Below are 17721 nucleotides of genomic sequence, written 5' to 3'. Positions count from 1 at the left end.
GTGTATATCCATAGCTGTGCGTCAATTGGTGATAATTTTGGCCTCCTGGCCTTGGACGCCCACAACTTTTCGGACTGTTTGATACCCACTGGCTGGCCCCCGTGTTGAGCTCCATTGATACTGGGATGCCATTGAGGAGCACTTTCATCATTATTGGTGGTGTCCTGGTGTATGAACTGTGTACATGCTCCACATGAACTCGCTGAACTTCAGCTTCCAGTGATTTCCACCAGCGTTCATTTCTGCAATTTCTGCAGGTATTTTGCTCATCTCTGCAAACTCCGGCTGAGTGTGTGCCTCCACGCCTCCAACATGAGCTGTTGTTGGAAACAAAAGGTTCCTTGCCAGTCGATCGTCCCTGACTGCCCCTGTGACTGTCCTTGAGTGCGCCATTAACAGGTGTTGATGGCTCCATTACTGGCCGCATTGTCGCTTGCAATGGTGTGAATCATCGTTCAGCTTGCCATTGTCTCTGTCGAACTCCCCCTCTGGGTTCGACTACATGTTGGGGCATGCCTGATTGCCCTTGTCTGCCTGGAGAACTGTGTGCTGCTTTAACAATGTTGAATCTCTGTCCCAACCATTCCTTAACACAGTACCTCTCGTCTGTTCTGCTAGTGGCCATGCTCGCGTGGTTTAAATCCCAGTTTTTCATCACCATTGATACGTCCTTACTATACAGTATAAATGCACACGAGGTCCATGCTTGAGAGGTCAGTCTGTGACCTGTCCTTCATTTCTTAGCACTCAAGTGATGAAGGTGGGTGGAGCTTCTCCTTTTATACCTGAAGGTCCAGGTTAGGGTGTCTCCCACAAGTTCACCACCTAGTGATCATTGTTCTCACAGTGTACAACTTAGGTCAGATTATACATGGGTTACAATGCTGGTTGAATACATGATAATCCACAAGGCTGACACAAGACACCCAACGCATGCGCTCCACTCGGAGCTCCTACATGGCAAGCGATCCCGAGGTGGGCAGAGGAAACATTTCAAGGACACTCTCAAAGCCTCCTTGATAAAGTGCAACATCCCCACCGACACCTGGGAGCCCCTGGTCAAAGACAACCCTAAGCGGAGGAAGAGCATCCAGGGAGGGCGCTGAGCACCTCGAGTCTCGTCGCCGAGAAAGCAAGTGCAGACAGCGGAAGGAGCGTGCGGCAAACCAGACTCCCCACCCACCCTTTCCTTCAACCACTCTCTGTCCCACCTGTGACAGAGACTGTAATTCCCACATTGGACTGTTCAGTCACCTAAGAACTCACTTTTAGAGTGGAAGCAAGTCTTCTTCTCGATTTCGAAGGGACTGCCTATGATGATGATGTAGGAAACGCGGCAGCCAATTTTTGCACACAGCAAGCTCCCACACACAGCAATGTGATAATGACCAGGTAATCTGTGTTTGATATGTTGATTGAGGGATAAATATTGGTCGGGACACCGGGGATAACTCCCCTGCTCTTCTTCGAAATAGTGCCATGGGATCTTTTACGTCCATCTGAGAGGGCAGACGGGGCCTCGGTTTAACGTCTCATCTGAAAGATGGCACCTCCGACAGTGCAGCACTCCCTCTGCACTGCACTGGAGTGTCAGCCTAGATTGTTGTGCTCAAGCCTCTGGAGTGGAACTTGAACCCACAATCTTCTTTCTGACTCAGAGGCAAGGTTTAAATTACAAGGACTGGGTGCATAAACGTGGCTTGTATTCCCTTGAGTATCGAAGATAGAGTGGTGACCTAATTGAGGTCTTTGAAACGATAAAAGAATTTGACAGGGTAGACACAGCAAAACTATTTCTTCTGGTGGGGGAACCCAGAACAAGGCATTATAATCTTAAAATTAGAGCCAGGCCGCTCAGGAGTGAAAATCAGGAAGCACTTCTTCACACAACAACTTATATTTATATAGCTCCTTTAACGTAGTGAAACATTCCAAGGCGCTTCACAGGGGTGTTATGAAACAAAATGTTTGACACTGCTGAGCCCCATAGGGAGAAATCAGGGCAGGTGACCAAAAGCTTGGTCAAAGAGGTAGGTTATAAGGAGCGACTTGGAGGAAAGAAAGGCGGAGAGGATTCGGCAGGGAATTCCAGAGTTTAGGACCAACGCAGCAGAAGGTACGACCACCAATGATTGAGCGACTATAATCAGGGGTGCTCAAGAGGTCAGAATTAGAGGAGCGCAGACATCTCGGGGGATTGTGGGGTTGGAGAAGGTTACAGAGATGGGGAGACTACACAAGGAAGCTAGAAACTCTTTCCCTCCAAAGGCTATGGATACTGGGACAATTGAAGCTTTTAAGTCTGAGATAGATGGATTTTTGTCAGGTAGAGTGTCAAGGGATATGCAGCGAAGATGAGTAAATGGAGCTCAGATACAAATCAGCCGTGATCTATTTGCGGCTCGAGGGGCTAAATGGCCGGTTCTGTTCCTAACGTTCCTACGGCATGGTCCTGCACTGTGGCACTTCAGATTTCATCTCAGTTTCCTAATTTTACATAACAATTCCTCAGGTTTTATGAATGGTGAAACTTGGTGCTCCCCGATTTTCCGGCATAACTTCAGTGAGTGGAAGATCGGGCGAAAGAAAATCGGAGATCGGGCGAGCTCTGCAGAAATTATACACCGATGAAACGGCGCAGATCCACGTTATCCCGTGCTGTTGTCTAGTTGTTTGAAGAATTCCTCTCCCTCAACCACACAGTGATTAAAAAAATCTATTCACTGAACAGAGCTCAAAGATACTCTGGTTGGTTGCCTTTGTAACTGACCCAGAATTGACTGCCAGGTCACTGGATGAAGGAACTGAAAGCTTGAGGAATTGCAATAATTTCTACTGCGACGGGCCTTATTCCTTCATCTTTTTTCTTTATTAACATTATAGCATATCAGGACAGCGAACACCACCATTACTCATCATTGTAACAGGGCTCAGAAAGCAATATACAACATTGCTACAACACAGTTTCTTCGGCAGGCGCCAATCCTTTGAGAACTGAATTTCCGTGTCAACTTTTCAAATTGCACCATGTAATGTCCCCACGAAAAAAAATAGATCTCTGTATACCAAATATTACAAAACTACAACAACAACAACTTGCATTTATACAGCGCCTTCAACAAAGTAGAAACGTCCCAAGGCACTTCACAGGAGCGATTATCAAAACGAAATTTGACACTGAGCCAGATAAGGAGATATTAAAGAAAAAAGACTTGCATTTATATAGCACCTTTCACGACCACTGGACGTCTCAAAGCGCTTTGCAGCCAATGAAGTACTCTTGGAGTGTAGTCACTGTTGGAATGTGGGAAACGTGGCAACCGGTTTGCGCACAGCAAGCTCCCACAAACAGCAATGTGATAACCAGATAATCTGCTTTTTTTGTTTTGTTGATTGAGGGATAACTATTGGCCCGGACACAATAAAACAATCGGCAAAAATTGCTGCAATGGGTTCTCCCGATTTCCCAGCATAACTTCAGCGAGTGGAAGATCGGTGAAAAAATCCACGGATCATACGCTGCATCAAAGAGGTAGGTTTTAAGGAGCATCTGAGAGAAGGAAAGAGCCGGGGGAGAGGCAGAGAGGTTTTTGGGAGGGAATTCCAGAGTTTTAGACCTTGGCAGCTGAAGGCATGGCCGGCAGAGGTGGAGCGATGAAAATTGGGGATGTGCAAGAGGACGGAATCAGAGCAGTGCAGAGAGATCTCGGAGGATTGTAGGGCTGGAGGACATTACAGAGTTGCACATCGCACACGTTTAGATCTGTACTTTTGCTGGACACGAAACTAGACACGGAAGGTGCCTCCAATTAAAGCAGATTGACATATACAGTGCTATCCAAATTTGATCAGCAGACAAGAACACTCAAATTATTTCATATTATCATTACAATTCTTTAAAAAAAACAGTTAAGTTTACAGAATATACTGAGCTTGAAAACGCCTTCCCATACATTTTTTTTTCTTTAACACATTCACATCACGACCTGTAATTATCAAGTAAAAATGCTACAAAAATGAATTGGTTTGTGCGCTCCTTGCTTACATTCTTGCCTGAAGGGAGGGTTTCACACTATGCTACAAAAGACACTATGGAAAAGGTAGAAAACTAGGGAGCTGCAATGTATTTGCTTCATGGGTTCGTTGCTTAAGAATTCATAGCAACACATTGCTATTAAGAACTAGTTGGTTTATTAACAAAAGGTTTGACAATCACGCTACACATGACCAGTTCATCCACCAGGTTCACAACTGCATACCTCATTGTGGATGACCTGGATCCAACTGGCTGGGGTTTTATTGAGTCTTGAGCCACTCACAATGCCACAAGCTTGAAAACTATTTTAGTTGTATCAGTAATCAAGTGCCCCCTGATTGGGCCCAAGTTTCAGGCCGCGCCTAGAACGGCGCAGCCCCGACCTGGACACCCATTTTTCACGCCACAAAGTGCGCCTAAAAAATACTTACCTATTCTCCGGCTCCCTGCAGGTCCTCTGGAGCTGGGCGCGGCGCAGCACGAGCTGTGGGAGGCGGAGCCAGGTCCCCGCGCTGAAAACAGTGCCGGGACCTCTGCACATGCGCGCTACAGTGGGCGCACATGTGCAGTAGCTCCAGGCGCCCAAAACTGTGTGGGAGGGGCCCGAAGCACGCCGTCTCTAGCCCTGGCCGAATGGCCTCACTGGGGCTGCGTGCATAAGGCTCCTCCCACGCCCAGCTCCTGCTTCCTCCCGACCCGACTCGACACCCGCTCCCCCCCACCCCCTGCCCCGGACCCGACCCGACCCCCGCTCCCCCCCACCACACTGGACCCGACCCCTGCTCCCTCCCCCGCCCCCGGACCCGACCCGACCTGCGCTCCCCCCCGCCCCCCCGACCCGACCCAACCTCCCCCCCTGACCCACCCCGTGCTCCCGACCCGCCGCCACCCACCGGTACCGACCCGACGCCGATCCAGTATCATGCTACTCAGTGTCATGGCAACCGAGGCTGGATTCGGCTTAGGCAGAAGTGAATTATGGCCCACTATCAATCTTTCAACGTCCTCTCTGTCTGGACCACTGAGAGATTGCAGGCAAGCCCGGAGTAAAACTGAGCTCCGTGACCCATTAGGCTCAAGTGGGTTATGGGGCCTGCGTCACGGCAAACACCAAAGCACATCGCGCAAGTTCAGATTTGCACCTTTGCCAAACCACACGCGACCAGAAGGAGTCATCGTCCCGTTGGTCATAACCAACCTTGCACTGAATCGCACACGGCAGTGGACAAAACTGGATGGCTTTATCAAAATCTAGCGGCTGCTGGCATATCCCGGCATTTTGGCAATGTGGGGCAAGGTGGCGATTGCTCAAACGTCAATCCCTGGGACCGCCAAAAACTGTCGCTGAGAAAGGGCCTTCAGCCGGTTCTGCTGAGGCGGAGTGTGACCCAGGCTCGCAGAGAGGGGGAAAGGCAGAGACTGACACTCGTGTCACGTGCAGTTGCAACACCGGCCGCAATTACATTCAGTTTTACGCTGTCTCAATAAAGGTCCATTGAGTATTTGCCAAAGGAACAGGCAATACTGCTTCAGACACACTCTCAGGTCATTTGTCATATTGCACTGCTTACATGGCAACCTGCTCATTTTATATCTTCTCAATTAAATTCAACACATCTCAGAACTGACGGCACAAAACATTAGGAACAATGGAGTTTTAGGTATATGTCACTTGAGAGGAATGAAGATCAATAGGAATCTAATGTTCATCTTCAATAAATTCAGTGTAGCTTAACATTTCTCCCTTTTAAAAACCAGAAGGCAAATGCCCTTTTCCACTGGTACACATAATTCTTTCAGTTTACAGGAACTAATAAGTAGCACATAACTATTTAACACGCTTAAGTTACAATTAATCCTCGTGCCGAGGTTCACCAAAGAATGATCAGATTGCTTTCTAGGACTAAACACTCTTTGCATCAACACACAAGTGGATTCTGAAAATCTTCCCAACAACTAATACTGTAAAATAGGGGAACAGAACTGTAAGGTATCAAAGAACACTTCCGAATTCACAGAATATGCCAAATAAATCCGGACAATGCTATGTTGTTATGCTTTAGTTTAGCGCAACATCACGTCTTTGTACGGCTAAAATAATAAAAACTTTTATTTATATAGCGCCTAAAACATCCCAAGGTGCTTAAAAGAGGACTTCTTAAGACATATTACTGGTGGGTTCAACAACAACAACTTGCATTTAGATATAGGTCAGGAAGCATCTGTGGAGAAAGGAAGGTAGGGTAACATTTCCGGTCGATGACCTTGCATCAGGATTGTGACAAAAAGGTCATCGACCTGAATCGTTAACCCTACAGATGCTGCCTGACCTGCTGAGTGCTTACATCATCTGCTGTTTTTATTTCATATTTCTGGTTTCTGCATTATTTTGCTTTTTGCATTTGTAGAGCACCTTTACCATGGCGAAACGTCCCAAGGCGCTTAACAGGAACGTAATCAGTTGAAAATTGACCCCGAGCCAATGAAGGAGACATTCTAGGAAGAGTGACTAAATGCTTGGTCAGAGAGGTAGGTTTCAGGGAGGGCCTTACATAGGGGGAAATAGGCAGTGTTTGTGACGGAGGGGATATAGGGTCCGAATGACTTCAACCTGTGACTGTGCTTGGAGAGGTTGATGGAATCAGAGGCGAAGGTATTAAGTTTGTGGCAGGGGCCGAAGATGATGGCTTCTGTCTTCCCAACCTTTAACTGGCGGAAAATGCAGGACTGGATGTTGGACAAGCAGGCTGACAACACAGGGGCAGTGGAGGGGTCAATAGAGTCAGTGGAGAGATGGAACTGGGTGTCGTCAGCAACGGACACGTGGAACCTGATGCCATGTCTTCAGCTGATGTTGCCAAGGGGCAGCACGCAATTGAGGAAGAGGAAGGGGGCCAGGGATAGGGGACTCCAGAGATAATGGTGTGGGAGCGGGAAGAGAAGCCATTGCTGAAGATGCTCTGGCTATGATTGGATGGGTACAAGTGGAACCAAGCAAGGGCAGCACCACTCAGCTGGAGGGGAGGGGTTGGAGGAGGATGGTGTGGTCGACCATAGAGTGCCACAGAGATATCGAGAAGAATGAGGAGAGATAGTGCACCACGATTACATTCACAGAAGATGTCATTTGCGACTTTGATAAGGGCCATTTCTGTGCTGTGACTGGGGCGGAAACCTGATTAGAGAGATTCAAATGTGGAGTTGCTGGAAAATGGAAGGTGGGCGAGGGGAAGGGGTGGATGCAGCAGTGGCAGCTGAATGGATAGTCTCAACCTGAATGACAAAGGTCTTCCAATGCCCCATTGTAACTTTGGTCAAAAACCCAGTTAAACAGGGATAGCGATTACGCTGTGGAATCTCTGCCCACCATACTTTGGGAAATCAGGGAACCCACATGTAAATTCCACCCCATAGTATTTGAAGTATTTCTCCTTCCTTGACTCCTCCACTTCCCCTCCTTTATTAAAGGTTTTGACCCACCCGGAGAATGTTCCCTCTGTCCACTTGCCGCAGCAAAATCGTGAACCTGTTGTTTGCAAGGAACGCGTGTATGATACTGCGACACCGAGTGCACGGAGGGACTCTGCCCAACTCCGATGTTTTGTTGTCTTGTCTGGAAGTCAGGGCAATCCAGGATACAATCTCCTCCGGGACGTCGTGCAACCTTGATCTGCCAGCAGCAGGAATGCCTAGATAGACGTGATTACCAATGCAATTTTCCACCCCTTTATTAGAGTAGAACATTCTATACAAATACCCTCTGTATAAACACCGTTGGATGAACCACTGATTGAGTGGGGGGGAGGGGGAGGGAGGTGGGGGGGAGAATGCCAGGGTGGCACGGTCCGATGGGCCAAACAGACGCTTCCCTTTCTTGGCTTTGGATGCAGTGCTGAGAAACCCAGAATAAACTGAAGCTCACAGTCGATGAAGCAATCAGCGCAGGGCAAGGATTAAACATGAGAAGGCTCAGAATGACATTCTCTCTCAGCAAGTGATGCATCGCCTCAGTCACCTCCGCCCACACCTCAAGCAGGCTTTGGAAAACCACTATTAACAAGACCCATTTTGATTCGCGACTTTCAATCTTTGAAACTGCAAGTTTTCGATCCCAACGAGCGTTGTTCTGAACGCCAGTTTGAACTGAGCGACCTGACCCTCTAGGAAGAGCCATCCGTCCGTCAGGAAAAAGCATCATTGGCGCGTCCGCGCCCTCCCCGATAGGACTGGCTTATAGCCCGTGCATGGCAGGGCTAAGTCACTGGGTCAAGCCCTGCTGGATGCAGTTTCTCGATGAAACCCTAGAGCTGGTCCTGGTCGATCCAGACTGTCTTCCTCTGCTCGTCGATGATCTTCTCTTTGATGATTTTAATGAGCTCCTTGATGTTGCTCCACGTGTCGGTCTCCACCGTGGTGTACATGCAGGGTAGAGACTCCAGCTCACTCTCGTTCGAACGGCAGCTCTTCAGGAACTCTTCCTCGCCGCTGTCTGGTTTCGCTGGCAGCCTCCTGTAACATAAACATAAGAACATAAGAATTAGGAGCAGGTGTAGGCCATTCAGCCCCTCGAGCCTGCTGCGCCATTCAATGAGATCAACTCCACTTGCCTGCACCATCCCCATATCCCTTGATTCCCTTCATATCCAAAAATCTATCGATCTCTGTCTTGCATATACTCAACGAATGAGCCTCCACAGCCCTCTGGGGTAGAGAATTCCAGAGATTCACCACTCTCTGAGTGAAGAAGTTTCTCCTTATCTCTGTCCTAAATGGCCGACCCTTTATTCTGAGACTGTGACCCCTGGTTCTAGACTCCCCAGCCAGGGGAAACATCCTCCCTGCATCTACCTTGTCGAGCCCTGTAAGGATTTTGTATGTTTCAATGAGATCACCTCTCATTCTTCTAAACTCTAGAGAATATAGGCCTCGTTTTCTCAATCGTTCCTCATGGGACAATACACCCATCCCAGGAATCAGTCTGGTGAATTTTAATTAGGCACATTCATTCACCCCTTCATGAACGTTACACATGTTATCTCAGCATCATCAGTACAACATGACAACATTTTAAAAAGATCTAGGAGAAAGTAGTCAGGGGACTATTGGTCTCCCATCCTCTCCCTGTTGGCCCTCCTCAATGCCAGGCACCATGTCCTGACAGAAAGGACCCAAGCTTCACCCTGTGCTGCTCTATGACCGCTCGCCAGAGGCACACAAGGGTTGGCCTGGGGGCACTCACCCTCCGATCTCTCCTCCTTTCGTGTCGGGGAGTGCTTGGTCACACCTCGGTCCTGGTCCAAGGCGGCATGGCTGGGCTCTGACTTACCATAGCGCCGTGGGACATTACAGCACAGAAAGAGGCCCCGTTTTGTCCCACCCCATCTATGCCAACTCTCTGAAGGAGTGATCCACTTAGCCTGGCCTTTCCCCCCTACCCTTTAACATCTTTCTTTTTCAAACGTTTCCCACATTACAACAGTGACTCCACTTCAAAAGTACTATCATTAGCTGTAAAACACTTTGGGACGTCTGGTGGTCATGAATGATGCAGGTCTTTCATTATATTTATCCACTGCTCTTTTAAAAGCTATTCTGAACTCTGCTTCTAATTCTTTGTTCTGGTCGAGATTTCCATCCTTAACAACATAATAAAAAAAAATTCTCCTAATCTCTCCCTTCATTCCTTTGGTGACGTTCAAAAATTTACGCCTTCTAGTTACTGATCAGTCAAGTGGTTCTTCCCAATTTACCTTATTAAAACTATTCTATTTACCTTATTAAAACTATTGTATCAGTTTTCCTCTTAAAGTTCTCTGTTCGAGTGAAACAGCCCTCATTAATTAAAGCACGGAAGTGTCAGCCTAGATTTATGTTCAACCCACAACCTTCTGACTCCAAGGCGAGAGAACTACCACCAAGCCAACTGACACTTAGCCTAACTAATGACTTGTCGAAGTTTAGCATTGCCTCTCTGTATTTTATGTTCCTATTTGTAAAGCCCAGGATCCTATTTGGTTTTTATTTTATCAACTTAGAAACATAGACATAGAAAATAGGTGCAGGAGTAGGCCATTCGGCCCTTCTAGCCTGCACCGCCATTCAATGAGTTCATGGCTGAACATTCAACTTCAGTACCCCATTCCTGCTTTCTCGCCAATAGAAACATAGAAAATAGGTGCACTCCCCGACACGAAAGGAGGAGAGATCGGAGGGTGAGTGCCCCCAGGCCAACCCTTGTGTGCCTCTGGCGAGTGGTCATAGAGCAGCACAGGGTGAAGCTTGGGTCCTCCCATTTTTAAAATTGACTGTATCACAGACTTTATGACTCTCTGCTTCTCCTTTCATTTGCATTTCCTTCCCATATACTTCCTCCAGAAAGGTCGGACCTCACATTTCTCTGCACTAAATTTCATCCAGTGGCTCGCTGCCCAATCCACTAAACTGTCCTCCTTAAGTCGCTCACAGTTTCTCTTCAAGGTTCACCACATTTTCGTGTCACCAGAAAATGTTGATGCAGGTACAACCTCCGAAATCCGGAATCCTCGGGACCGAGACCGTTCTGTTTTTTTTGTTTTTTTGTACGGATTTCAGACAACAAAATCAATGGTCTGAAATCCGGAATCCTCGACCGAATCCGTGCCGGGTTTTGAGCGGCGAGGTCCGAAATCCGGCACGGATTCAATCAAGGATTTCAGATTTCAGACTTGATTTTCTTGTCTGAAATCTGGAATCCTCAACCGTATCCGTGCCGGGTTTTGGGTTTTGCCTCAAAAATGTCCAGTTTTCGGACAATAATTCCGGATTCCGGACGACTCCATCAGCTAGGCGCAAAATGTCCGGTTTTTGGACAATTCTGGTTTTCGGGACGGTGCACATGTACTGTGTCCCCAAACCCAAGTACTATTTTGAGAGAAAGAAAGACTTGTATTTATATAGCGCATTTCACAACCACCGGACGTCTCAAAGCACTTTACAGCCAATTATGTACTTTTTCCAGTGTAGTCACTGTGGCGATGTAGGAAACGCGGCAGCCAATTTGCGCACAGCAAGCTCCCACAAACAGCAATGTGATAATGACCAGAAAATCTGTTTTTTTTTTTGTGATGTTGATTGAGGGATACATTTTGGCCAGGACACCGGGGATAACTCCCCTGTTCTTGACGGTTACTAACGGCAACCATGTAAGATGAACCTCCATCTCCGCCTCTCACACACCTGCTTCCGCCCTCGCCTCCACACGGGGGAATCTGTGGAATTTTTATAACACTGGAAGGGGGCCACAGAAATAAACCTCCGAGATAGACGACATACTGGGGCCCCCCCGTCAGTGAGCGGAACGCAGATACAGCTCCCTACACTGTTGAGTTCCTAATCCCCGTCACATCCCCATGACCCATGGAACAGAGGTCAGCTGCTACTTCAAAAATATGCACAGTCAGCTCCACTTCAGGAAACGCACTTTCTGCAGATAACCGTGATTGATCACCAGAACCTACTGTATTATTGTTCAACTGCGGTGTGCACAAGTTTTGAGATCAAATTAAGCAAACAGGACTTTAATGAGGAATCGTTGTTTCCGTCCCAACCTAAACCCATTCCATGCTGCACAACTGCCTGCCATCTCATTGAGGACTGTTTTTAAGTGGTCGTTGTGGCTGCCTTATGTCATGCTCAGCTTTAAAATATTTAGCTGCTTTTACGTTGACTTGTTCTGGGTCTTGCCAATCATCGAACTTAATGAATCTCGATAAAATGTACTCGCTGGTTGTAGCACGCTGCAGAGAGTGTAAAAGCAGGGACCGTGCCAGTGGCTGTCAAATTCACCACGGCCCCGAACGCCTTTGCCACTGGAACCCTTCAGGCTGCTACAGTGGACATAAGGGACGATAAGGGAGTCAAGGGTTATGGGGAGCGGGCAGGGAAGTGGAGCTGAGGTCAAGATCAGACCAGCCATGGCCTTATTGAATGGCGGAGCAAGCTCGATGGGATATGGCCTACTCCTGCTCCTTTTTCTTATGTTCTTGACATCACCACCATATCATAACATAAGAACATAAGAAATAGGAGCAGGAGTAGGCCATATGGCCCCTCGAGCCTGCTCTGCCATTCAATAAGATCATGGCTGATCTGATCATGGACTCAGCTCCACTTCCCTGCCCGTTACCCATAACCCCTTATTCCCTTATCATTTAAGAAACTGTCTATTTCTGTCTTAAATTTATTCAATGACCCAGCTTCCACAGTTCTCTGAGGCAGCGAATTCCACAGATTTACAACCCTCTGAGAGAAGAAATTTCTCCTCATCTCTGTTTTAAATGGGCGGCCCCTTATTCTAAGATCGTGCCCTCTAGTTCTAGTCTCCTCCATCAGTGGAAACATCCTCTCTGCATCCACCTTGTCAAGCCCCCTCGTAATCTTATACCTCTCGATAAGATCACCTCTCATTCTTCTGAATTCCAATGAGTAGAGACCCAAACTACTCAACCTTTCCTCATAAGTCAACCCCCTCATCCCCGGAATCAACCTAGTGAACCTTCTCTGAACTGCCTCCAAAGCAAGTATATCCTTTTGTAAATATGGAAACCAAAACTGCACGCAGTACTCCAGGTGTGGCCTCACTAATACCTTACATAGCTGTAGTATATGGTCAGCAGTACACAGCTGCATTAAGCAGGTGATCCGGCGTTCTTCATCGCCAGGGTGGAGCAGGACATCACCTTCCCCACTGACCTCGGTGGTGAACAAGGAGAGTGCTTGGGGCTTGGAACGGCAGCTTCTGGCTTCCTTCAGCCGCTGGGCGCCACTGACTGCCGATTTGTACCTGCTCCCGAAAGGTCAGAACCGTCTTCCGCATCGAGCCCAGGTCCTGGGGGGTGAGGCTGGTGGCTCCCGACCTTTCAAGACACCTCTTGCCAGGCCTGCTTCGTTGTGGCCGTGGGGACGCCCTGGGGCCTTTGGGAAACTGCTGCCGTCTCCGTGCTATCAATTTCCCGACTTTGGACCTCCCTCCAGGGAGGCATCTGAAACCGGGAGGCGGGGGAGAGCGGGGGGTGGGGGGGGGGGAGGTGAGAGCAGGGGAACGGTTGGCCAATCCTTCGACTCATCTCATCACAGTATCAGCTGTGGTTCAGTGGGACGTACACACGCCTCCGAGTCAGAAGGTTGTGGGTTCAAGCCCCACTCCAGCAACTTGAGCACATAAATCGAGGCTGATGCTTCCAATACAGTGCTGAGGGAGTGCTGCACTGTCGGAGGTGCCGTCTTTCAGATGAGACATTAAACCAAGGCCCCGTTTGCTCTCTCAGGTGGACGTAAAAGATCCCATGGCACTATTTCGATGAAGAGCAGGGGAGTTATCCCCGGTGTCCTAGCCAATATTTATTCCTCAATCAACATAACAAAAAAGCAGATTATCTGGTCATTATCACATTGCTATTTGCGGGAGCTTGCTGTGCGCAAATTGGTTGTCACGTTTCCCACATTACAGCAGTGACGACACTCCAAAAGTACTTCATTGGCTGTAAAACACTTTGTGGTCGTGAATGTTATGTATTTAACCCCTTGCAACCTGTATTACACTACCACCAGAGAGCCTATCTGCCTACTTACCGTGCCCTTGGGAGCACGGTATATAAGCAGGCCACCCACGAGGTACCTGCACTCTGGAGTCGCATTAAAGGAGCTAAGGTCACACTTTCTCATTGTACACAGTACTCTGTTTCGTCCTTTACTATGAGAACAGTGAAAGGCGCTATATAAATGCATGTCTTTCTTTTTTTTCTTTTTGGATTGGGGACGCCTTGGAGCTTTTGGAAAATGCTGCCGCCTCCATGCCTTCACTGTCCTGACTTGGACCTGAAAACCGGGAGGGGAGGGTGGGTGGGGGAGGGGCGGTGGGGATGGGCAATCATCTGAGTTGCCGAAACGTCTTCCGGAGTTCTGCAATGACTAATGCAAGCAGGAGATGCGACCTCGCTTTAAGAGGAGCATTCTCGCTTTAAGTCGGCTCCGGGAGTCGCGGCAGGAATTGTGCCCGTCACGCGGTTGACCTGCCTGTGACGGTGCACATTTGGAAAGGGGGGGCCCATCAGTCATATTAAAATGACAGCCTGGGAGTTAACATTTTGTCCTGCTTCTCGCCCATGACATCACGGGGCCGCTACCCTCCCCTGCCTTCCCCTCCCCCGATTCCCACCCCGGGTTAAAATGGAGGCTCGAGTGCCTGCAATTGAAATGATCCCGCACTCCTGGGCAGCAGGGGAGCTGAGCTCGAAGCGGGCAGAGATTGGAGAATGGAAGTTTCAGTGCTGTGCCCCTGTCTCCGACCAGCGCTCCCTCCAACTATCGCGCTCCGCTGGGGCTACTGGCTTAAATCCTGAAACGGTTGAAAATGGAAAGTGAGACTTGTCACCCGGTGGTGACGAGACCATTTTGATAACAGTCGTGCGGCATCTTTGGCCCCTCCCTACCTACCGACGAGGCGAGTTCAAAATCGTGAACACTGATTGGAGATGGCAACTTTAACTAATTAAAGCACCAGTGTGGAAAGGATGAGACAATACCTGAATCGTTTGATGTTCTTCTCACAGACTCTAATGACGATTATAATTGGATAGATGTCTTTCTTAATTAAATCTCTTGTGCAGCTCAGTCCAGCATCCAGCAAACAATGTTTGTTCTATGTCAGGGGAAAGGAAGAAAGAACAACAATTTGAATGAACATCACACCAACCATCCCAAAGCTATCACAACGGTGCCTTGTAAAAAAAATAACCCAAAGTGTGTGTGGGGCGGGGGGGGGGGGCGGGGGGAGGGGGGTGATTAGGCTTCATGTCAGTCGCAAACATCACACTGACGCTGCTGTACGTGTCTGATTATCCTGGCCGACTGAAGATTAGACCTTTGGCGAGATTAACATAAGAGGTCCCTCAGGGTCAATACACATTCCAATGAGATTGCTTCACATTTATTTTCAGTTTGTTTCCTCTGAATATTCTTCTCACCATCCCCAAGGATGATGACAAATGCTGAGGTACCGGTTTATGGGCACTGACTGCTCTTCAAGTGGCCATTCTCCGTGTGCCAGTCAGGATAGCGAGCGCTGTCAGGTTGTTTGACAGGGGCGAGGGGAGGGGGAGTGGGGTGGGGGGGGCGGGGGGCAGGGGCACCACAGCCGAGATTGATTGTGCCCTCATCCAAAGTCCACAAGGGGTCACTTTTCCAAGGGAGCCTTTTGAGGTGAGCAGCAACACGCAACAATAGCTGGGGGCAGGGGAGATTTTAAACCTCACTAGCCAAGGAACATCGAGGACAACTAGTGGGCCCCATTGACTGAGGTGAGGTAACTCGGCATAAACATAGAAACATAGAAAATAGGTGCAGGAGTAGGCCATTTGGCCCTTCGAGCCTGCTCCACCATTCAATAAGATCATGGCTGATCATTCCTTCAGTACCCCTTTCCTGCTTCCTCTCCATGCCCCTTGATCCCAGGGCCACATCTAACTCCCTCTTGAATATCTCCAATGAACTGGCATCAACAACTCTCTGCGGCAGGGAATTCCACAGGTTAATAACTCTCTGAGTGAAGAAGTTTTTCCTCATCTCAGTCCAAAATGGCCTGCTCCTTATCCTAAGACTGTGTCCCCTGGTTCTGGACTTCCCCAACATCGGGAACATTCTTCCTGCATCTAACCTGTCCAGTCCCGTCAGAATTGTATATGTTTCTATGAGATCCCCCCGTCATCCTTCTAAACTCCAGTGTGTAAAGGCCCAATTGATCCAGTCTCTCCTCATATATCAGTCCAGCCATCCCTGGGATCAGTCTGGTGAACCTTTGCTGCACTCCCTCAACAGCAAGAACATCCTTCCTCAGATTAGGAGACCAAAACTGAACACAATATTCCAGGTGGGGCCTCACCAAGGCCCTGTACAACTGCAGTAAAACTTCCCTGCTCCTATACTCAAATCCCCTAGCTATAGAAACATAGAAACATAGAAAATAGATGCAGGAGTAGGCCATTCGGCCCGTCGAGCCTGCACCGCCATTCAATGAGTTCATGGCTGAACATGCAACTTCAGTACCCCATTCCTGCTTTCTCGCCATACCCCTTGATCCCCCTAGTAGTAAGGACTACATCTAGCTCCTTTTTGAATATATTTAGTGAATTGGCCTCAACAACTTTCTGTGGTAGAGAATTCCACAAGTTCACCACTCTCTGGATGAAGAAGTTTCTCCTCATCTCGGTCCTAAATGGCTTACCCCTTATCCTTAGACTGTGACCCCTGGTTCTGGACTTCCCCAACATTGGGAACATTCTTCCTGCATCTAACCTATCTAAACCCGTCAGAATTTTAAACGTTTCTATGAGATCCCCTCTCATTCTTCTGAACTCCAGTGAATACAAGCCCAGTTGATCCAGTCTTTCTTGATAGGTCAGTCCCGCCATCCCGGGAATCAGTCTGGTGAACCTTCGCTACACTCCCTCAATAGCAAGAATGTCCTTCCTCAAGTTAGGAGACCAAAACTGTACACAATACTCCAGGTGTGGCCTCACCAAGGCCCTGTACACCTGTAGTAACACCTCCCTGCCCCTGTACTCAAATCCCCTCGCTATGAAGGCCAACATGCCATTTGCTTTCTTAACCGCCTGCTGTATCTGCATGCCAACCTTCAATGATTGATGTACCATGACACCCAGGTCTCGTTGCACCTCCCCTTTTCCTAATCTGTCACCATTCAGATAATAGTCTGTCTCTCTATTTTTACCACAAAGTGGTTAACCTCACATTTATCCACATTATACTTCATCTGCCATGCATTTGCCCACTCACCTAACCTATCCAAGTCGCTCTGCAGCCTCATAGCATCCTCCTCGCAGCTCACACTGCCACCCAACTTAGTGTCATCCGCAAATTTGGAGATACTACATTTAATCCCCCCGTCTAAATCATTAATGTACAGTGTAAACAGTTGGGGCCCCAGCACAGAACCTTGTGGTACCCCACTAGTCACTGCCTGCCATTCTGAAAAGTCCCCATTTTCAAAAGGGGGCGTGTCCGGCCACTTAAGCCCATTTTGAAAGTTTCGGCAGTGAAAACTTACTCCAAACTAACTTAGAATGGAATAAGTGAAGATTTTTGTACACTCGAAAAAACCTTGTCTACACTTTAGAAAATCAGGCGTAGGTTACAAATCAGGCGAAGGGAATGGGGGTGGGGTGTTTAAAGGGAAGTTTACAAACATTAAACACTTCAGTTTTACAAATAAAGAGCCATCATCAATAATAAATGATAAATACATCAATAAATCAACCAATAAATCAATCAACAAAAATAAAATAAAAAATAAAAAAAATGTATCAATAAATAAAACATTTTCAACTTACCGACTGCAGCACCTGGAGTCCTCCAACAGCGTGCTGGGACTGCCCCCCACCCCCCCCCCCCCCCCCCCCCAGTGTGTCTCTGTCAAAGTCTCTATCTCTCTGTCTGTCTGTGTGTGTCTCTCACTTTCTGTCTGTCAGTGTCTGTGTTTCTGACAGCGAGGGGACGGGGAGAAGGGGAGAAGGGGAGTGGGGGGGGAGGTGGGGGAGGAGGAGAAGGAGTAGGGGGGAGAGAGAGGGGTGGGGGGGAGAAGAGAGAGGGGGTGGGGGGGGAGAGAGAGGGGGTGGGGGGGGAGAGAGAGG

The 17721-nt window shown here is 48.3% G+C and overlaps 1 protein-coding gene across 1 annotated transcript in view; it reads right to left on the bottom strand.

Moving 5' to 3' along the window:
• Positions 1-8258: 8258 nt before the first annotated feature.
• The window catches only part of card11 (caspase recruitment domain family, member 11), a 201837-nt gene continuing 192374 nt past the window's right edge, over positions 8259-17721 (bottom strand). The window contains exons 23-24 of the mRNA XM_070900006.1: positions 14599-14714; positions 8259-8545 (exon numbers count right to left, since the gene is read on the bottom strand). Coding sequence (XP_070756107.1) covers positions 8338-8545; positions 14599-14714 — 324 coding nt within the window. The 3' untranslated portion in view covers positions 8259-8337. The remainder of the gene's footprint in view (positions 8546-14598; positions 14715-17721) is intronic.

The sequence above is a fragment of the Pristiophorus japonicus genome, chromosome 15 (assembly GCF_044704955.1).
Source record: "Pristiophorus japonicus isolate sPriJap1 chromosome 15, sPriJap1.hap1, whole genome shotgun sequence".
Lineage (NCBI taxonomy): Eukaryota > Metazoa > Chordata > Chondrichthyes > Pristiophoridae > Pristiophorus > Pristiophorus japonicus.
The sequence above is the reverse complement of the archived record's forward strand: the minus strand, read 5'-3'. Positions and strand labels throughout refer to the sequence as shown.